The 22371-nt window shown below is 43.0% G+C and overlaps 2 protein-coding genes across 7 annotated transcripts in view; both read left to right on the top strand.

The window, feature by feature from the left end:
• LOC308394299 (uncharacterized protein) overlaps nt 1-22371 on the top strand; it is a 1060216-nt gene that overhangs the window by 787626 nt on the left and 250219 nt on the right. The window contains exon 34 of the mRNA XM_080878552.1: nt 11642-11818. Within this exon, the coding sequence (XP_080734678.1) occupies nt 11642-11818 (177 nt within the window). The remainder of the gene's footprint in view (nt 1-11641; nt 11819-22371) is intronic.
• Nucleotides 14-11034, top strand: LOC308394312 (ribonuclease inhibitor-like). Of its 6 annotated transcripts, XR_013971166.1 has the most exons (5): nt 5137-5915; nt 7130-7151; nt 7291-7434; nt 9070-9158; nt 9378-11033. XR_013971166.1 is itself a non-coding variant. In XM_080878572.1 (4 exons), exons 1-4 carry the CDS (start codon nt 63-65, stop codon nt 9470-9472), a joined length of 690 nt encoding a protein of 229 aa, XP_080734698.1. In that variant the 5' UTR covers nt 14-62; the 3' UTR covers nt 9473-11034. The 6 variants fall into 6 exon arrangements, 2 of the variants coding, with proteins under 2 accessions (XP_080734698.1, XP_080734699.1); XM_080878572.1 differs by lacking the exons at nt 5137-5915; nt 7130-7151; nt 7291-7434 and adding exons at nt 14-394; nt 474-647 and having other exon boundaries at nt 9378-11034; XR_013971165.1 differs by lacking the exon at nt 7130-7151.

Below are 22371 nucleotides of genomic sequence, written 5' to 3'. Positions count from 1 at the left end.
TGGACTTGTTCCTCCGCTTCCTCCTGGGTCTTTCACTGCAGAACAATCAGGATCTCCTATGCATGCTGACACAGACAGGAAGTAGCTCACAGACCAATCAGGAAACAGTTCACTACATCAAGAAGAAGCTCAGTGGGAAACTGTCTGCAGAGAAAAGCATCAACCTGTTCCACTGTCTGAATGAACTGGATGATCGTTCTCTAGTGGAGGATATCCAACAGTCCCTGAGATCAGGACGTCTCTCCACAGATCAACTGTCTCCTGCTCAGTGGTCGGCTCTGGTCTTCATCTTACTGTCATCAGATCTGGATGAGTTCGACCTGAAGAAATACTCCCGTTCAGAGGAGGCATTGTTGAAGCTGCTGCCAGTGGTCAAAGCATCCAAGAAAGTGCTGTAAGTGAATCTATGAACAAATATGTTTAATAATGCTAGATGAATAAAAGAATATGTCTCCATTGTTATTCTTCCTCAGGCTGAGAGATTGTGAACTCTCTGAAAGAAGCTTTGAAGCTTTGTCTGAAATTCTCAGCTCCCCATCCAATCATCTGAGAGAGCTGGACCTGAGCTCGAACAAGCTGCAGGATTCAGAATTGGATTTGCTGTGTGTTGGACTAAAGAGTCCTGACTGTAAACTTGAAACTCTCAGGTAAGGATACAGACGTTTTGACACTTTTTGACTCTTAAATCTGTAAGTTTATCTTGATGTGGACGTTCAAAGTCAGCACAATTTTCCTTTTAAGTTCCTGAGTTCATATTTTTGACTGTCAGGTTGTCTGGACAGATGTTTTTATTTTATTTTATTTTTTTTTACTCGTCCCTAAAGTCAGAACTAAACCCACATGTAGATGACTTTCTGTTACTGGAGCAGCCTTCCTGAAGACAGCAGTGTGTTTTCATGCTTTTAAAGCCAAACTCACCTTTCTGACCTGGCTTTCATTTATTATCTATTTTTGTTTGTTTATTATGTATTTATTTCTACTGTTTAACTACTGCTCACATCTGTTATCCTCCTTTTTAATTGTTCATTTCTTTTTACCCAGTGTTTCTATATTGCACTTTGTATTTGTCATCTATATTTATCATGCACTACTTTGCTCATTTATTGTTTGCTTTTAATGTTATTAAATTCCGGTCCTTTGGTATTCTTTACGGCCAAAAAGACACGGCTCAAAAGTGGTCTTTTTACTTTAAAAATGATCTTTATTTTACATATCCGGATATGGAGACCTGAACACACAACCCCAGGTCTGAAGCACAAAACAGGAAGCCTAGTCATTTATATAGACGTCACACACACTTTACGTTTCGATCAAACACTCTGCTTAGTTTCACTTTTCGCTGGAAAAAGCATGTAATTTCCTCTTAGACAACCTCTGAGGCCGTCACGGAGCAGCTGTATTTGTACTGACATTAGATTACACACAGGTGCACTCTATTTAGTCATTAGCACTCATCAGGCAATGTCTATGGGCAACTGGCTGCACTCAGACCAAAGGGGGCTGAATAATTACACACACCCCACTTTGCAGTTATTTATTTGTAAAAAATGTTTGGAATCATGTATGATTTTCATTCCTCTTCTCACATGTGCACCACTTTGTGTTGGTCTTTCACCTGGAATTCCAATAAAATTGATTCATGTTTGTGGCTGTAATGTGACAAAATGTGGAAAAGTTCAAGGGGGCCGAATACTTTTACAAGCCACTGTATTAATCCCCCGGGTGGTTTTCACACAGCTGAATAAACGTCAAACAGAAAACTGATTAAGCAGAAGTGTGAGATGGTCGAGAGTTTACTCCAGTGTCCTGTTATATTTTAGATAGCAAGGAGCAGACAGCTGAGTTTATTAAACTCCACCGAGACAGCGGTGATGCCAATCTGAAGGCTAGACCGTCCCATTTCATAGCCGTTTACTTCTGGCCTACCCGACCTTCTGAGGACCCAGCCCACATAGACCACGAAGTCCGGGTCCTCAGGAGGATGCAGAACGAAGTGACAGCTCCCCAAAAACGAAGCCAAAACACCTCTATCGCCCCCTGGTGTCTGGCTGCAGTATAGGTCATAAACCCCGCCTCCTCCATGTTAGCGGATGGGACTGGGGACAGACTAAAATAAATTTATTCTCCTCAGATATTTTTCCAAAGATTCTTTCTTTTCTTATCAATAGTTCTCATCACGCTGATTTATGTCCAAGTTTGATTCTAATTCCGACAGCGGTGATGTTAAAATGGGGTGTAACTAGGGTTGCCAACCGTCCCTTAAAATACGGAATCGTCCCGTATTTCGAAACAAAAGTACACGTCCCGTATTGAGCTAATAAGGGACACACTTTGTCCCGTAATACAGTGAGAATCAAAAGTAGTCTATAAATGTTTATGGAATTAACACTTTGTTTGAAAACATAATTCCCAGCCCCTCTCCTGCTTTGTGACCAATGAGCTGACAGCACACTTATGACAATTCGAGTATCACAATTCAGATTACCGCTCATCTCATTGGTCGAGGAAAGGTCGCTTGCGGAGAAAATACCGGAAGACAACAGATGACCACAACAAGAAGCATGGCCAACAGGGGAACAAACGCCGACTCTGCGGTGCAAGTCTCGGATGACAGTACACCTAAAGCTGGGCAAACACTGTGTGATTTTTTCAGTCGCGTTATTCAGCTCCTGCTCAAACTGCACGATTGACTCGCAGGGGTTAGAAGTTGGTAGGTCACGATGCAGGTCTCACACTATACGGCCCGATGCTCTGATGCGACCTGAGTGCTCACACTGTGCGTCCATAAAATGAAGGTTATAGCAGAAAATCTGTCGCTCTCTGTCTTTCACTCACACAGACACACCACCACCATCAACTTTGCTAAATTGCTAATGAAAAACATTGATCAGGCAGCTGTGACTGAGCAGCAATGTAAATCCAACTATTTTCACGGTTGTTGTGGTCGTGATAATTTTGTGATGCCACATCGAAAAGGCTCGGATGAGCTTTCCAAAGTTCTACAAGTTGTGCCTCCATCGCTTGTGTCCAGATCACACGCTGCACAGCCGTGCTGCGCCGTCTTTTTCACCGACGTTTACGTGTTTGCGCGTGAGCAGTGTGAGCGCCTGTGGTGACACCCTCACGAGCGATTGATGATCGGGAGCTGGTCGTGAGGTGTTAATCACTTCTCGTTACCCCACGTATACTACACGACGCACGATGAAGGCCAAAATCGGTCCGATCACCAAAACGGTCGCACGACTCAAAAATCGGCTCAAAATGGGCCAAAAACCGCACAGTGTAAGCCCAGCATTAGAGCAGCAATGTTTGTTCCCCTCAGAGAAAGGGAAGAATGGGAAAAGGAAAACACCTGGCTGGAAAAAGTTAATATGGGCATGTGCAGTCAATATCAGCGCTATGTGGCCAGAAGTGTGATAATATAACTTATTTTGTGTAATAAACAACTGCAAGGATAGATGATTACCAGAGGTGGGACCAAGTCATTGTTTTGCAAGTCTCAAGTAAGTCTCAAGTCTTTATCCTCAAGTCTCAAGTCAAGTCTCAAGTAATGTCAGGCAAGTCAGAGTCGAGTCTCAAGTCACTGGTGTAAAAGTCCGAGTCAAGTCACAAGTCTGAAACTTTGAATTTCAAGTCCTTTCGAGTCTTTAAAAAAAAACCCGAAAAAATAATGTTGCAGTTATGCTAAATGTAAATATTAGACCATGTAATTTTTTAATCTGTGTTTTTCTCAACACATGACAAAATAGTGAACTTAGAAAATATACACAAATTGTGAAATTGCACCTCTTTAAAATGCAGCTCAATTAAACCTAGCTCCAAGAATAATTTTCACCGACAGTTCTGAGATAAGCTGCATGTTATTCTTGGATGCGGTTGTAGGACCAGCTTTAAAATCGCATGACAAAAATATCATACATATTAAAAAAAACTGAATCACCAACGTAGCCTGGAAAACATTTGCTAGTTAGATGAAGTCAGCTATCTCATCGTAGCATATTTATATGCATATTTATAATTATACGGTTCTTGGAGTGAGTGCACACACTCATGAAGTTTAGTAACTTCCGGTCACTGCAACAAGCCCAGGTACAGTTTACCGACGGATGGGTGCAGGACCTTGAAATGCACCGTGTAGAACGAAAGACCATCGTACCTATCATAAGTTTACCAGTCTCACAAATCGTCGTCATAAATACACATTCGTTAACCGTTTATTAATAGGACCTTTGAGCTCAACGGTAATTAATTAGTAGTGGAAATAATTTCTGGTACCCATCACAGAAATGTAGCAGTGACAATAATACTGTATGCTGTAATCGTACTGGGCAATTAGTGATACAAAAAACCTGTTTTATCCTGTAAATAAAAGTATATGTTTTTGTCAATGTACCATAATAACAGAAGCGAAACGCAATATTGTGTCAGGACAATTTACTATTTATGCACAATAAATAAAGGAGCATAGCGCGACAATTTCTGTTCAGCGCCAGACTTGCTTGTAACCTATATCACCAATTATGTTAACTACAACAGCAGACTGACCTTTGTGTAAATGCTTGGAGCAGATTAACCTGTGAGCTGGAGTGTTCTGGGACGTTATATTTGATCTTTGAATGGCTGCAATCCAGGCCATCCGTCGCGTCTTTGTTACTTTGGAAACATGGCTCGAACAATTTCTCTTCAACGACGTAATCCGATAACAACCGATCTCTTTACCCGTCGGCTTCCCGTGGCTGTCATGCGACCGGCTATTGCAGTTAATAATACAACAGCTTCTTGACATTTTTGTGTTTCTTTTTATCGCTGTGTGACTGATTTCAATTGAAAGCCTGCGTGCGCTAGTACCGCTTGCCACGAGTTCCCAGAATCCTTTGCGGTTCTACCCGTGAATGACGTCACATTTTCAATCTCTATATAATATGCATGTTAAATTTTATATTTGGGGTAAAATATCAAGTCTTTTCAAGTAAACCGGTTCAAGTCCAATTCAAGTCCCAAGTCATTGGTGTAAAAGTCCAAGTCAAGTCACAAGTCTTAGAACATTTTTTCAAGTCAAGTCTAAAGTCATAAAATTAATGACTCGAGTCTGACTCGAGTCCAAGTCATGTGACTCGAGTCCACACCTCTGATGATTACAACAAATTGATGACTAATACATAAAAGTAATACATAGATGAATAATGATGATGAGTTATGATGCATAATCATGGGAACAAGCGGGTTTACAAACAGGAGCAGCTGATTAGAAAAGCTGAAATAATACCTCAACTGAAGCCAATTGTACTAAATGCACTAAATGTGCACTGTTAGAAGAATATTTTTCTTTCTATTGTTTTCTATTATTTTAAGTTAAGCAGGACAGAGTGCTTTTAAAGAAAGATTTACTTATATTCTCAAAAGTTAAGCATGACAGGCTTCTGTTTAAGAAAGAGACCTGTTTTACTGTGTTAATGTTGTCATTTTGAGCTAAAAATAAATGGCTAAATGATCATTTGTTTCACATGTGTTCATATCACAAAGAATAGAATATGCAGCTACTTAAATCAACTTCAAGTCAAATGGTTAAAAAAATAATTTCACACACAAAAAAAGAGCTAGAAAATTCACCACACTGGGAAGGGTGAAGACAACTGGGTCGCCCGGCCCTGGCCACGAGGTGTCCCTTATTTATTTTTCAGGGAGTTGGCAACCCTAGGTGTAACGTCATCATAGCAGCTTTGACCGGCAGCTGCAGTCACGGAGAAACTTGCGTATCTCTGTTCGGGAATAGCAGATAGAGGTAGGCTCTGAGAGGACGGCCTGCGTTTACGCTACGAAGACACGACCAAGTGTTTTAACCTGACAGCCTGAGGTGTTCTTCAGTAAACTGGACTACCCGACAGAAGGACCCGAGGCCCCGCTGCACTTTTTCGGTAAGTTAAACGTGTTTGTAAGCTACTCCGTAACTACCGTCCTTAGCTCGGTCCTGAGACCTAGCTAGCTAAGATGAGCACTCGGCCGTCAGGGTTTGTTTAGCTAACCCGTGCAGGTGAATGAATTTACCCTGACTAAAGAAATCAAGAGAAACGCCCCGGGCTGCTCAGTCACTAATTACCGTTACTGTACTTTTATTACAAGTGTTATACTGTAAAGGCAACAGGCTGCACCCCGCTGCAGCTCCTGTGCAGAGCTGAATATTAAATATCTTATTAAACAGCACCATGTTTTCAGTCTCCACATGTGTAGAGACAGTAACACCTACTTTAAAAACCTGGCACTTCAGTAACTCCTCATTAATCTGTAAAAACCGATCAAATAGCAAAGGCAAGGCAAGTTTATTTGTATAGCACAATTCAACAACAAGGTGATTCAAAGTGCTTTACAGAGACATTAGAAACAAAAACAAATAAAAAGCATGATTTAAAATTGATTAAAACAAGCTAACTAATTAACAAACAAACAAAACAGTATATAAAATCAAAACAGATAAAATCAGAACAGTAGATAAAATCAGTAGTTAAAATGTAAGTTTTGAAATTTAAGCTTAAAAGTGTGGATTTGGTGTTTTATTCAAATGCAGCTGAGAACAGGTGAGTCTTCAACCTGGATTTAAATAAACTGAGTGTTTCAGCTGATCTGAGGCTTTCTGGGAGTTTGTTCCAGATATAAGGAGCATAAAAGCTGAATGCAGCTTCTCCGTGTCTGGTTCTGACTCTGGGAACTGATAAAAGACCGGATCCAGATGACCTGAGGGATCTGGAAGGTTCATACTGGGTCAGGAGGTCATTGATGTATTTTGGTCCTAAACCATTCAGAGCTTTATAGACCAGCATCAGAACTTTAAAGTCTATCCTCTGACGGACAGGCAGCCAGTGTAAAGACCTCAGAGCTGGACTGATGTGGTCCACTTTTTTGGTCTTAGTGAGGACTCGAGCAGCAGAGTTCTGAATGAGCTGTAGTTGTCTGACTGATTTTTTAGGTAGACCTGTAAAGATGCTGTTACAGTAATCAAGCCTACTAAAGATGAATGCATGGACTAGTTTTTCCAGGTCCTGTTGAGACATCAGATCTTTTGTCCTTGAAATATTCTTGAGGTGATAGTAAGCTGACTTAGTTATTGTCTTAATGTGTTTGTGGAATACGCTAGGCACAGACACGCGCACACGCAGGTATGTATTGCCAAGATCCACATTTATTGATTTTGTCACAGTTCAGTTGGTCGCATAGACTGACAGCTCGCCAACCCAGCTGATGTGTGTCTCTCTTTTCCTTTCACTCGGCGCTCCTCTCCGTCTCACTATAACACAGGGGAGGGAAACCATCATCAGACACCATCACCATCAGCTGTCCTTACCGCCCTCGCAGCGCCGCCCCGTTGAGCCTTCTGCTCCATTCCTCCCCTGCAGCCGCGCCCGGGGCCACGCCTCCGCCACAGTGTTTTTCTAAGTTTAGGTCTGCGTCCATCACTACACCCAAATTTCTCGCCTGGTTTGTGGTTTTTAGGTGTATAGATTGAAGTTCTCTGGTGACCTGTAATCGTTTTTCTTTTGCGCCAAAGACTATTACCTCAGTTTTGTTTTTGTTTAGCTGGAGAAAATTGTGGCACAACCAGTCATTAATTTCCTCAATGCATTTACCAAGAGCCTGTACAGGGCCTCGGTCTCCTGGTGACATTGTGATATATATTTGTGTGTCATCTGCATAGCTGTGGTAGTTTATTTTGTTGTTCTTTATAATCTGTGCCAGTGGGAGCATGTAAATGTTAAACAGAGGGGGTCCCAAGATGGAACCTTGGGGAACTCCACATGTGATGCTTGTCTGCTCAGATGTGAAGTTACCTATTGATACAAAGTAGCCCGATATTTACTGAAACCAACGACTTCCTCTTGGCAGCTTAAGTTAAAATTAGTGATGGGCAGATGAAGCTTCATGAAGCACTGAAGCTTTTCATCCAATTGGTTCACCCCAGCGCAAAGCTTCTTGAAGCTTCATTTGCTCTAGTAGGACACCTACTGGACGTAAAAATATTAGTTGGCATGAATTCGAAGAGTGTGGCCTTTTGCACACAGCCTGTAAATGTCAACAACAAAAGGAGTGTGTAAAACATCTATATTGTAGTGATGGCAGTATACTGTGTATATTTATACTGGCAGTATGGAAAATGATCATTTGGAAATGCTTAAAATGGAAATGATCATTTACTGTGAGGTGAGGTGTGGTTGGGGTGTGGACAGTAGTTGTGCTTTTGTAACGTTGAGGTATGGACAGCTACACACTGAGGCGTCAGTCCTGCCTGTTCACATTTTATTCTGTAAAAACTAAATTTCCACTGCTTTTATGACCTTTTTAGTGGGGAGAACATAGCTAGGTTTTAATGATTTAACAAATCTTTTAAATCCTTTGTCCTCCACAATGCTAAATGGCTGGGAGTCCTCGATCACCATGCTAACCAGGTCTTCATCTATTTGAGATTGTTCTCCCGAGGAAAGACAATAAAGACAAAGCACATCCTCCTCTTCTTAGCTGGCTCCATTCTCTCCTGACTTTCTCTCCTCACTCTCATAAACCTCCAAACTCTCACTAACCGCAACTCTCCATCAAACACCCACATTTTGAATGGAGTCTGAGGGGTTTATATCTGTCATAGCTCGCAGCAAAGTTCGAACCACTTCATGAACCAGTCACGTGGTACAGCCGGGCAGCGAGGCTTCGGACGTCATCATTTTCAGCTCCTCCCATAAATGAAGCAAGCCTCGATACGCGCATCGCGGAAACGCCCCCTCCATTACTCGACACAAGCTTCGAAGCCTCGATACAGAACGTCACATCACTAGTTAAAATGTTTGTTTAATTTTTCGACTGATTAATTTTTTAGCACTGACTGTATTTTTTATACTGAGTTTGTTGCAAATATTCAGGTTAAAAAACTGTCTGAAATATTGTTAATGAGGTATGTTCACAAAGACACATGTGCAGAACTCTGTACAGCTTCCATCCTTTACGACAAATAGTTTGAAGCATTAATATTTCTTGTTCAATACCAGTGCTGATACCAGTGCTGATACCACCTCTGTATGTTGTGACCAGGATGCAGCAGCAGACTGAACCAGGACTGAAACCTGCTCCATCATCACATCTTTGCAGATGTCCATTTATAAAGCTCCAACAACTCAAAGGTGAACATTATATAGGAACATCTGTTCGTATATAAGGCTTTTTTTTTAAATAAACAGCTCATATGTCAGCTGTCAGCAGAACTGTAGGACTGAAAAAATGTAAGAGAAGAGAAGAACACTCCCGAGTGTGTGAGGACAGAAGGATCAGCTTTATTTCAGATTTGAGAGATAAACTTTATATTTCAGTTTGTGATGATTGTGTTCTCGTTGTGATTACAGGAGCCGTCCTCAGATTCAGACCTCAGCACCACCCAGTGACAGCAGACAGATCATCCTATAGCTTCACTCTTTGTAGTAACTCCATAATTAACTGATGAAAACAGTCCAAAGGTTAAAGTACCACATGCGCTGTCAGTGACAGCTGCAGCTGTTTAAAGATAAAGTTAAAAGGATGAATCACCCATGTAACTGTGTCACTGTATATCAGCATCAACAGGACCTGAGTTTGGTGTTTGAGAGAGCTGTTGTCTACGTCTGTGTGCTGTCATTGCTCAGTCTGACCGAACGATGGACAGACTCAAGTTTGACTTTGAAACAAACTGTGTTGTTAAACAGTTTCATGGTTCAAAAAACAAAACAATCAAAAACACTTTTTTCATACTTGTGTTAAGTTTTGTATAGAAATGAGACCAAATTGATTGTGAGGTTAAATGTGATAGAAACAGCTCACACTGACATCCATCCTGATCAAACATGAGTGTCATGAAGCCTGTTTGCAGTTGTTTGCACTGTTTTCCACTCTGGATGTTGTTTCTGTTCAGCTGTGAGTATAAAAGGCTCCATTCTACAACCTGTTTGTGTTAGTTGCTCAATAGAAACATTATTTTCTGCTGATGTTGCACTTCTTTTATTCACAACCAAAGAGTTTTAGACGTCCGCATCAAAATACAAAGATCAGTATTGTCTAATGTTTTGGCTGCAGTGTGTTTTTGCAGACAGGTATAACTGAACAGCTTTAGTGTTTAGATTTTTTAAACTTGAGTATGAACTTATACAAAATGCAGCAAGATATTAAAAAAACGTTTGATTATAAAATCGACTATATTGGATTCATATCGATATCGGACATAAAAGTGGCATCGTTCCATCTCTGCTTTGACTAGAGACACAGCTCTAATCAAAGAGGTGGTCCGCTTGCCTCCGCCCCAGAGAGAAGGGTTACATCTCCTGGGTTTAGGTGCGGCTTGCCCCTCTGAGGGCGGGGGTACCTGGACTTGGGATATAGAGTATGTTTGGGGAGTGCGACGGTCTGTGCAGTTTCTATTTGTGTCTGTCTACACGTTGGGTGAGTGCCGAGTATTTGGTTGTGCATATGGGGTGGGAATGCACGTTTGTGTCCGCGTGCGCCTGTTCGTCTGTGTCTATGTGTCAGGTTGGGTCTTAGACTCAACCTCTCTGGGTACATCTCAGGCCCTCCAAAGTACGGAGGCCTATCTCCCCTCACCACACTCCCTGCCGGTGGCTGATGCCCTCAGACGTTGGTGTGTTGGTGGTCCTTGTCGTCTGGGGCTGGGCGCTCATGTATGTACCGGCTCACTCCTGGTGGCCGATTGGCGATTCCCCCCCTTTTGGTGGTTCTCCTCGGGTCCTTGTACTCTGGGGCCTCTGGATATCTGCGGCCTGGATCTCCTCCATACCTGCTTCATGAACATGAGCTGATGCTGCTGAAGTGAAGCAAAGTTACAGAGGTTTGATTAATATTGAGTAATAACTGGACTCTCATACAGCGAGACTCAAATGCCTTTAAACATCAGCTTATCCTGCTGATCCAAGTCCAACACTGAGTTTGTAAAAACATGTTTGTCAATCATTTTGTTTGGTTTCTGAGGAAAATGATTCAATAACTTGCTGCTAATACACAACATTTCATCATATTTCCTCATAAGCCTCTTTTGTCTGACCATTTGATCCCATTTGAATTTGCAATAAAGGATCCACAGAGTTTGGTGACAATAATGACAGTAGATGTTTGTGTGAAAGTGCTGGAAGCAAATGAGTGTGTGATGTTCTTTCAGTGTTGCACTTTGTAGACGCTCCCTGAGCACTGGTCTCACAGCCAGCTGCACATAGAGACCAGTGTTGTTAGTCCAGGTCAGAAGATGACTTGTTGGAATGAAAATGAGCTTGTAGTTTGTCTGCTTTAATAATGTGACTGGAAAAAGGTGTTGGACTTCAAATATGTCCATTTCTGTCACACTTCACCTTTAAAAGTGAAGCCATGTGGTTCCTGGAAGGAAAAACACGACTTTTTCAAGTCTTTGTCCTGTTTTTATGAGACATGTACGACTTTAATGTGAAACATTCAGAGTTTTTTCTCTTGTTGTGTTTGTTTGAAGCTGCTTCCTGTTGGCTTCAGCTGTTTGGAGTTTCCATTTTCTAAACTTCTACATTCTGAACCTTCTTCAGCTCTGAACAGATGATGAAACACTGAATGATTTCAAGCACTTTGTCTAATAAACTTACATCTTTCATTCTTTATACAGATTGAAGAGCTGTGGTTTGTCAGAGATCAGCTGTGATTATCTGGCAGCAGCACTGAAGTCCAACCCCTCCCATCTGAGAGAGCTGGACCTGTACAAAAACAACAAGCTGCAGGATCCAGGAGTGAAGCATCTGTGTGGTTTCCTGGAGAGTCCAGGATGTAAACTTGAAACTCTGAGGTCAGTCAGCATGTTTTAGTTGTGCTGAGATGAATATGATGTGAAAGTTGTGCTGACACTAAACTGCAGACATCAGGCTGATATTATACTGATCCACACTGAGGATCTTCATGGTAAAGTCTGTTTTCTTCTTCTCTGGTTTAGTCCATTGACTGCAGCAGAACAATGTTCACATTTCAAACAGTGATACTCAACGTATGGCCCGCGGCCCACACGCGGCCTGCCCACCTTTCCTGATTCAGAGAGAGGGGACCCTGATTAACTGTGTAGCTTCTTCCTCACAGTTCTAAGTATCAGACACAACAATGAATAATCCACAGCTGACTGTCTTTAGCAGGTCAAAGGTCACGGCACACAGCAGACAGTCAGAAATATTCTAACTCTGATCATTTATCAGTTGTGACACTGTGAGACTTGATCAGAGGTGTGATCATCACAGCAGAGGCCTTTGTGTCAAAGTCACTGAGGATCAAACAGAAACACATGAAGCAGATTTTCCTCTTCTGGCTTTTTATAGCAGATAACCTTCAAAATATTCTGCAGTCGATCAAAAACTGAAGCAAACCATGAAGCAACATGTGAACATGAGCTGATGCTGCTGAAGTGAAGCAAAGTTACAGAGGTTTGATTACAGACACAGCTGAGAGTTTGTAATCTGTCATCATTTTAAAAAGTTTCCATGGAACAGCAGAAATGAGGCTTTACTGTCAGAGGCCGACAGCACTGAACACAACAGCAGACTGGTGGCTAATAAACAGTGAATGATGCAGAAACAGATGTTTGAAGCTGTTCTTGGAGTACACTGAGAGAGAGAGAGCTGTGCAGGCAGGAACAGCCAAAGTCAGAGAGAATTCATGAGCATATTGATCAAACGTGAAGCAGAGTTTGGATCTTCTTTTGCTGCTGCTTCACTCAGTTTTGGTTGGAGACAGATGAAACCTGCAGCTTCAGGATCTGTGAGCTGTCCACTTTCAGCCCCGACGGCGTGTCCGTGTACGTGCCGTGGAGTGAACGATCCACGCTCTGTGTTTCCATCTTTGTGTGTTTAGCTGCTCTCATTTACTGTTTTATCTGTTTGCTGCTTGTTGAAATAGTTTGTGAGCTTTAACCTGAGATTCTGGCAAAATACATTTATATTAAACATCGATTCAGGATTGAATGAATCAACATCGTTTTATTCAAATTAAAACCATTTAAATGGGAACATGAATTTTTTACAGCCGCCTCTAATGCTGGGTAATGTCAGCTGGTCCATGTGCAGCTGGCTGTGAGGCTCAGGGAGCGTCTACAAAGTGCAACACTGAAAGAACATCATCAGAATCAGAATCAGAATCAGAATGGGGTTTATTGCCAAATGTTGAGCAGGTTTACAACATTAGGAAATTGCTGCGGTGCTTCAGTGCAAACATAGTGTCATAAATAGCACTTAAATAGACATGGAAAAAAATAAAAGTAGGGATAAGAATTAAAAGTGCTACGTGGGAAGATATGTGCATGAGATATACATGAGATATATACATGAGAATAAGAATTAAGAGTGCTACGTTGAAAGATATATACATGAGTGCAGGTGGTGATCAGTGCCAAACATGGAATGATGCAGTGAACACAGCGTAGGGTCATGTGTTAGTGGCGGGAACAGTCATGGTTATTGTTCATGTGTCCAACAGCAGAGGGGAAGAAACTGTTCTTATGGCGAGAGGTTCTGGTGCGAATGGACCGGAGCCTCCTGCCTGAGGGGAGCAGGTCAAACAGACTGTGTCCAGGGTGAGAAGGGTCAGCTGAGATCCGAGCTGCACGCCGCAATGTCCTGGAGGTGTACAGGTCCTGCAAAGATGGGAGTCTGCAGCCAATCACCTTCTCAGCAGAGCGCACAACACGCTGCAGTCTCTGTTTCATTCATCCATAAATATTGAGTAAGAACTGGACTCTCATACAGCGAGACTCAAATGCCTTTAAACATCAGCTTATCCTGCTGATCCAAGTCCAACACTGAGTTTGTAAAAACATGTTTGTCAATCATTTTGTTTGGTTTCTGAGGAAAATGATTCAATAACTTGCTGCTAATACACAACATTTCATCATATTTCCTCATAACCCTCTTTTGTCTGACCATTTGATCCCATTTGAATTTGCAATAAAGGATCCACAGAGTTTGGTGACAATAATGACAGTAGATGTTTGTGTGAAAGTGCTGGAAGCAAATGAGTGTGTGATGTTCTTTCAGTGTTGCACTTTGTAGACGCTCCCTGAGCACTGGTCTCACAGCCAGCTGCACATAGAGACCAGTGTTGTTAGTCCAGGTCAGAAGATGACTTGTTGGAATGAAAATGAGCTTGTAGTTTGTCTGCTTTAATAATGTGACTGGAAAAAGGTGTTGGACTTCAAATATGTCCATTTCTGTCACACTTCACCTTTAAAAGTGAAGCCATGTGGTTCCTGGAAGGAAAAACACGACTTTTTCAAGTCTTTGTCCTGTTTTTATGAGAAATGTACGACTTTAATGTGAAACATTCAGAGTTTTTTCTCTTGTTGTGTTTGTTTGAAGCTGCTTCCTGTTGGCTTCAGCTGTTTGGAGTTTCCATTTTCTAAACTTCTACATTCTGAACCTTCTTCAGCTCTGAACAGATGATGAAACACTGAATGATTTCAAGCACTTTGTCTAATAAACTTACATCTTTCATTCTTTATACAGATTGAAGAGCTGTGGTTTGTCAGATATTGGCCTTGATTATCTGGCAGCAGCACTGAAGTCCAACCCCTCGTATCCCACAGAGGTGGACCTGAGTGGAACCTACAGCAACCTGCAGGATCCAGGAGTGAAGCATCTGTGTGGTTTCCTGGAGAATCCACGATGTCGATTTGAAACTCTGGGGTCAGTCAGCATGTTTTAGTTGTGCTGAGATGAATATGATGTGAAAGTTGTGCTGACACTAAACTGCAGACATCAGGCTGATATTATACTGATCCACACTGAGGATCTTCATGGTAAAGTCTGTTTTCTTCTTCTCTGGTTTAGTCCATTGACTGCAGCAGAACAATGTTCACATTTCAAACAGTGATACTCAACGTATGGCCCGCGGCCCACACGCGGCCTGCCCACCTTTCCTGATTCAGAGAGAGGGGACCCTGATTAACTGTGTAGCTTCTTCCTCACAGTTCTAAGTATCAGACACAACAATGAATAATCCACAGCTGACTGTCTTTAGCAGGTCAAAGGTCACGGCACACAGCACTCTGTGAAACAGTTTGGAGCAGGAATTCTTGCACATTTACAAACTGACACTGCTGCACGGCATGCTGGGTAATGCTAGCTGCTCAGGTATGGGCGTGCTAATGGCTGTGAGGCTCTGTGGCTGCAGAACACCGAAGAAGAGAAAAGAGAGGTGGAGGATGAAGAAAAGAGGCGGAGATGAAGCAGAAGTTTTGCTCCAGAGAGGAGCTGTGTCTGTGTGGGCAGGGCTCAGACAGCTCCGCCCACACAGTGACAGTGAAGCAGGTGAAGAGTAATAAATGAAGACAGCAGACAGTATTTGATAAGCTGATGTACAAACATGTAGGTCGTGTCCAAGTTCATGGGCTGCATCCTCCTGAGGCCGCATTTGTAGACCGATTACGTCACAGCGACACGTCGAAGGCTGTCCAAATTCGTAGACTCCTCCGAATGCAGCCAACAAATGCGTCCTCCTTTTCCCCGAATTTGAAGGATGGGTCGGGTGTGTCCTTCGTGGCCTACCATATCCCAGAATTCATAGCGCGGCCCAGCCAAACTCCAGTTTCCAACAATGGCGGCCGCTACTAAGTTTTAAAATTACTCATACTAATCTTTTTCGGTCACAAAATAAACTTTTAACATATTTTCAGGCGAGAAAGTAGCTGTGTAAACATCAAATATCTGCTCGGTTTATCAAGATACCGCATATTTGCAAAAGTGCTTCGACGTTTTCGGAGACGTCTGCTACCCACCAGCTCGATAGCTCGCCGGGAGCTCGAGGGTCACTGAAGCCGCCGAGAACGGCACAACTCCCGGCACATCATTTTCAGATCACCGCGGACTTTCGCTACTCAGGTTAAACGTGATATATAAGTCACTTAGACAACCTCAAAATGTTATTGTTTGGCTTTTTTCAGTGTTTTGTTTGTTCGTGAGTAAATCGGTTTGGCTGAGATTAAAGTTATTAGATTAGATTAGATAAAATAAAACTTTATTAATCCCCCAGGTGGGTTCCTCCTTGGTCTTTACAGAGCTGACTAAACGTCAAACAGAAAACTGATTAAACAGAAGTGTGAGACGGTCGAGAATTTACGCCAGTGTCCTGTTATATTTTAGATAGCAAGGAGCAGACGGCTGAGTTTATTAAACTCCACCGAGACAGCGGTGACGCTAATCAGAAGGCTAGACCGTCCAATTTCCCCAGCCGTTTATTTCCAGCCTACCCGACCTTCTGAGGACCCAGCCCACGTAGACCGCAAAGGCCGGGTCCTCGGGAGGATGCAGCCCATGAATTTGGACACGACCGTAGAATGATGGTGGCAGCTACAGAAACAGGTCCATACAGACTGAAGCGTGTCTCAGTCTGAATGTACACTGCTGTTATAAGAGCTGTGGAAACTCAGGTCAAAAGGACGTAACCACACTGCTGACAGTTCCAGGACAGTCACAGAGTTACAGCATCATTTGTGACCATAAAGACAGAAAGCTCATCCAAATCCTGGGATTAAAAGTCTGTCCTGGTGGTGTCCAGTCAAACACGTCTCTGTGAAAGCTTCAATCCAACAGGCTCCAAAGTCCTTCTGCTCATTTCCTCGCCGGGTTCTTGATGCTCCTGTACCATCTCTCTGTCATCCTCCTCGCTCCCTCTTTGCACTCACAGTCTTTGTGCATCATTAACACTCACATGTGGAAAACCAAAGTTTTACTGGGCAGAAGATGATCATCAGTGACTCTGTCTTTAAAACACTCTTGTTAGAAATGTACGACTTTAATGTGAAACATTCAGAGTTTTTTCTCTTGTTGTGTTTGTTTGAAGCTGCTTCCTGTTGGCTTCAGCTGTTTGGAGTTTCCATTTTCTAAACTTCTACATTCTGAACCTTCTTCAGCTCTGAACAGATGATGAAACACTGAATGATTTCAAGCACTTTGTCTAATAAACTTACATCTTTCATTCTCTATACAGATTGGAGGACTGTGATTTGTCAGAGATCAGCTGTGATTATCTGGAAGCAGTGCTGAAGCTCAACCCTTCGTATCCCAGAGAGGTGGACCTGAGCTACCACAAGCTGCAGGGTTCAGGAGTGAAGCAGCTGTGTGTTCTTCTGGAGAATCCACAACATCAAATTGAAACTCTGAGGTCAGTCTCCACGTTTTAGTTGTGCTGACACTGTCGATCTGTGGAACTAAAACCTTTATACAGGAAGTCTGGTTCAGCTCTTTGTAGACCTTCTAATCTCTGATGCTCTGAGTCTTACTCAGTAGATGATGCAGAGTTGTGAAGCCGATGTGGGTGAGGACACTCGCCCAGCTCTAACTACTTTGACGTCCAGGCGGCTTCCCTGCTTGTCCTGATACAAACAAACCTGAGTAACCTTGCAGGTCAGATCTCATCAGTCACACCTGTTATGGCAGCTCTCCTCTAGATTGTAGTTCTTGTTAACCTGGGATGGTTTTAGAAGCCTGGACCACAGACTGCAAGGGAAGATATTACTGGGAAAGGCCAAAGCAACCTATTAGACCCATTAAACACTAACATAGATGAATACTCAGATTTAAACCTTTATTGTTTCACAAAGGGTTAAAAAGGGAACGTCCACAGTTTAGACTGCAGCAGATTTTATTAAAGCAGTTTGACAGGAGCAAAGCAAAAACACAAAGAATAAGTGTTTCACATATTAATACATATAACATAATAATAAAAGAAAAGCAAAATAATGATAAAAAAGAATGAAAAAGCTGTCCAGAGCAGCAGGATGTCTGAGGTCTGCAGAAACACAAAAACACAGCAGCTAAAAATAGTTGTTGAAAGAAAACGAGGTGGGAGCTGCTGATTCCTGAGCTTTGATACTGGATTAGCTTCAGTAGTTATTCCCATCACTGCTGTAGGAGCTACATTTAGTCACAGCTGATTGTCTCCTTTGACCAATCAGAAGACTACTGTTGTAAAAACAAGCAGACAAAGAACCAATGAGAGTGAAGAACAGGATAAAGAGCTTGTGTGATGGAGGCAAAGCAATAATCAGCAGACTGTAGCAGTTTCTATCTGGATGAAAGTAGAAGGAGCTCAGCGGAGCTCAGTCCCATATCTTTGGTTAGAAACAACATCAGTGATTTCCTGCTGCTCGAGATGATTCCAGCAGCTCTCATTACAGCAGCTGATGAGAGAAACAGCTGATGGCTCACAGCTCGTACACTGTTGGATCTCCAGATGTTCACGTGGCTGAAGTCTGTGAAGAAACTGTGGTCCACGTAGTTCACACGGCCTCAGATTGGACCGAGCTCCCTGGATCACTGCAGCATCCTCAGCTGGTACATGGACGTCTCTGCTCCTCAGTCTTGGAGCCCCTGCAGGTCTGTCCACACCACCAGGGTCTTCTCACTCACCTTTCCTTTGTCCTCGTCCTTCATCGGCCATGCTGTGTCTTTGTTCCTGCGGTGTTGTTCCCACGATGCAGCGCTGATGTTCCCCCCTTGAATGCACAACAAGTACGGTGCTGGTCTTTCTCGGGTGGAGCAGAGACAGATTGAAGTCTTTCAGGCTTTAGTGCCGACTTCCCTGACAGAGGCTGGACTCCATGGTCTGCACAGGAGGCTTCTACACTGTGTGGAGGTGACTCCTGGACTTGAAGACAGGCTGCAGGTACATGTGTGATGAAGAGGACCTACAGCAGTGTGATGGAGCTGCAGGTCTGAAGGAAGTCCTGCTGTCCTGTCCCACCCTCATCTTTGCTTCCTCTGTCTTCTCTGGACTTGTCCTCCTGTTTCAGAAACAGCACTGCTTCATGCCGAGGGTGGACGGGAGCGTTGGCTCTGATTCTTTTACCGTCCACCACAAGGAGACACTGATGCTGACCTCCTGATTCATCTGCATGTGTTCTGCTTCACACTGCTCACCTCCACCAAAGACTTCACAAACATCTTCTTTCTTTGAGTCCAGTTTGTCCCACAAACACTTCCAAATCTCCTCCTCTGAGATTCTGCAGCTTCTTGCAGTGTGACTCAGCTGACTTCTGACAGACCACAGACTGGCACAGCATCCACATGTGTCTCCTTTCAAACAGGCTCTTGATGTTTCCTCCCACATCATTCTGGCCTCTCAGTCTCCTTTGTTCTCCAGCTCTGTAGCTCCAGCTGATGAAGCTTCAGTTTTCCATGTTGGTAACAGTAAACTACAGCCTCTGCTGTCAGCTGGGTAACTAAACAGAGCTGCAGCACGTCTCTGCGGTGGTGCTACATCCATATGCAAACACACAACACAACCAAAGGATTCTCTCTGCATGTCTGTGGCTGATGCTGCTGGAACGAAGCTGTTTGAAACCTTGTTGTTCTGCACTTTGGGACCAGAAGAGGAAACTGAAGCTCTGTGCAGAGGGTCCAATGGAAGCAGCCAAGCGCTGTAAGTGTCTGCTGTACAGGGATGCTGGTTCAGCTGTGGCTCAGTTTCACAGTGTGACTCAATAAAAGCAGCAGGAAATCAAAGCTTGATGCTTTCATCAGTGTGGAAATAAGAAAGTTTCCTGTGACAGACGCTGGAGCTCTTTCACTCTCAGCTTCACAGTTTCAGCTTCAAACTTCTTCCAACATGTTTCTAACACGGCCACATTCCACCTTAATGGAGCTGATATCTTGTGCATCAGCACATTTTCTAAAGGCAGCGATCACATCTTTAGTTTTGGATGTTTAACTGCAGATTGTTTATGTGTTTATAGCACATTAATTACAGCAGCAGCGTTGACCACAGTGCTGTACAAGAATCCAAGATAACTATTAAAATAACTCCTAATATTAATATCACACATCAAATATCAAATAACTCTCATGCTGTATTAAAAGCCAGTGAATACAAATGTGTTTTAAGAGCAGATTTACAGAGACTGACAGCAGGAGCTGGGGCTGTTCGATAGAACGATGTATATATGATGACCATATGAAAACGTCTATCGTTTCATATCACGCTCTTTGTTTCCTGCTTATGTGTTTGTGTTTTCCAGATAAAGCTTTCAAAATAAATCTGAAGATCCTGTTGAGAGTTTTCAAAATAAACACAATACAGTACTGCGGTCGCTCGTTTATCGAGTTACGTTCTAAAAATAAGTCTCAGAATGAAGTAGCAGCTTTATGTTTTACAAGTATTATAGAAGTTTTAAGGCAGTTAAACCCTCACTGCACACTTTCTACACTTTTCTCAGACAGGCATGAACATTTTCACACTTTTCTCTCTTGTTTAAACAAAGTTCAAACCTTCATAGAAAAATAAGTTCATTATTAAAGAGTGAAAGCAAAGTGTTTCTGAAACGTGTCAAATCAGCCTTTGCTGGCATTAAATGAGCTTCTGTGTGAGGAGCACTCGTCCATGGCCTGGGCTCCTCGCTGTCAGGTAAAGTTTCATAAAGCTTTTGAGTTTTTCTGCAGATAATGTTGGTGTCCAGCACGATGTTCTTTTTCCTGCGGTCACTGAGCCACAAAGCCAAAGCTGACTCCATCCTTACGATGTTCTTGTTGTGGACAGTTACAACCTTTTTGCCTCCTTGTTGAAACTATGATGGTCAGCATCTTCCTCTGCCTTTGGCTGCTACCACAGGTGCAAAACGTCTCGTCATCATTGTTGTTTGTTGGGACAAAACGTACAAACATACAGTGCAGCACTGCAGAGTCACACTGCTGTAAATTTGAACACATTCTGTACTGTACAGGAGACACGGCACGAGATTGGCTGACAATGGTCTACAGCCAATCAGGACGCAGAACACAATGTGCTGTAAAAAACAAAAACATGCAAAATTGCACAAAAAAGATCAGCGAAACAGCGAGGCCGCCAAAGGTGAACTGTGTTACAGCGAGGGACCAGCGTATATGTGGTTGTTGGGACGATAAATGTCTTTGAGCTTGTGTCAGAAGACGAGCTGCAGCTTTCTGGACCAGCTGCAGTCTTGCCAGGCAGGTCCCACTAACTCCAACATATAAGGAGTTACAATAATCCAGCTGGGACGTCATGAAAACGTGGATCGCCCGTTCAAGGTTTTTAAAAGATATAAATGATCTCACCTTAGATAAAAGCCTCAGTTTGAAGAAAGACCGCTGTACAACTGAGCTCAGCTGTTTTTCAAATTGCCGTCAAATATAAGCCCCAAATGTAATAATGCGATTTAATAAAAGAGCTGAACCAGTCTAATAGAGCGCCCTTGATGCCGCCATGCTCCAATGGTGAGGTCAAGATGCTGTGGTCAAGGCAGCGGTCAGATCCAAAAGCACAGCTGAGTCTCCTGATCAGTGGCTGATAAAAGATCATTAAGAACTTTTCAAAGTGCAGTTTCAGTGCTGTGAAGAGCTTTAAAACTAGACTGAAACCTTTACAACAGATTGCAGCTGAACAAATATAATCTTTTACAAAATCTTCGACAGGAAGGGAAGCTTTGAAATAGGCCTGAAATTTGAGCGGACAGAGGATCCAGATCAGGTTTTTAGTACAGGCTGTACAACAGCATGTTTAAAACAGGCTGTACAACACCTGAACTAAGACTGCTGTTAAAAATCGCTAAGATGTCGGAACCGACAACCTTTAAAATCTTTTTAAACACGTGTTGGAACAACTTCATTTGGACAAGATGATGTCTTTATAGCATCACATCGTTCCTCCACCTGATCAAACCACACAGGCTCAAACTGATCAAAAACAGCTGAGCAGGTGAATATTTTAGCCCCGGTGCGATCTCGGGCGAGAGTATCGATGATGGCCAAAGGGCAGCGTCCAGCTCTACGGCCGCTGAAGAGCAGACTCAACAGACGCGCGTGATGTGGATCCTACTGCTCTAAAACTGGAGCTTCTTCAATCCATTAAAGAGGACATTAGTACGCTGTTAAAAGAAGAAGTCAGAAATGCATTGAAAGAAGATTTTGACAATATAAGGGCTGACGTGCAAGGACTGAGAAATGAGATCGCTAACAGCATGGCGGCGACGTGCGGCGAAGTTGATGGAGTAAAGGTTACAGTGAAAGAAGCTGAGGATGGGCTGTCAATGTGGAGCGATGAGGTGACCACCCTGCAGTCTACAGTAGAGAGTATGAAGGAGGAGCTGTCTGACCTGAAGGATAAATGTGATGAAGGCAGGAAGCGGAGAGCTAACATCCACATCATAGGGATCCCAGAGGGCCTGGACTCGAGCTCCTCCACGGCCGTATCCGTGCTACTACGTGAAGTGCTGGGTATGGATAAAGACGTTATTGTCGACCGCTCACACAGGAGCCCTATCCTGAGAAAGCCAGCTGGTAACCCGCACGCCGTCATAGCCGAGCGTCACTACTACCAGGATTGTGTGGCTACGCCGTGCCAGGGCCCAAG

This window comes from Rhamphochromis sp. 'chilingali' (assembly GCF_963969265.1).
Source record: "Rhamphochromis sp. 'chilingali' genome assembly, chromosome: 3".
NCBI lineage: Eukaryota > Metazoa > Chordata > Actinopteri > Cichliformes > Cichlidae > Rhamphochromis > Rhamphochromis sp. 'chilingali'.
This window is presented reverse-complemented; position numbering and strand designations above follow the sequence as displayed.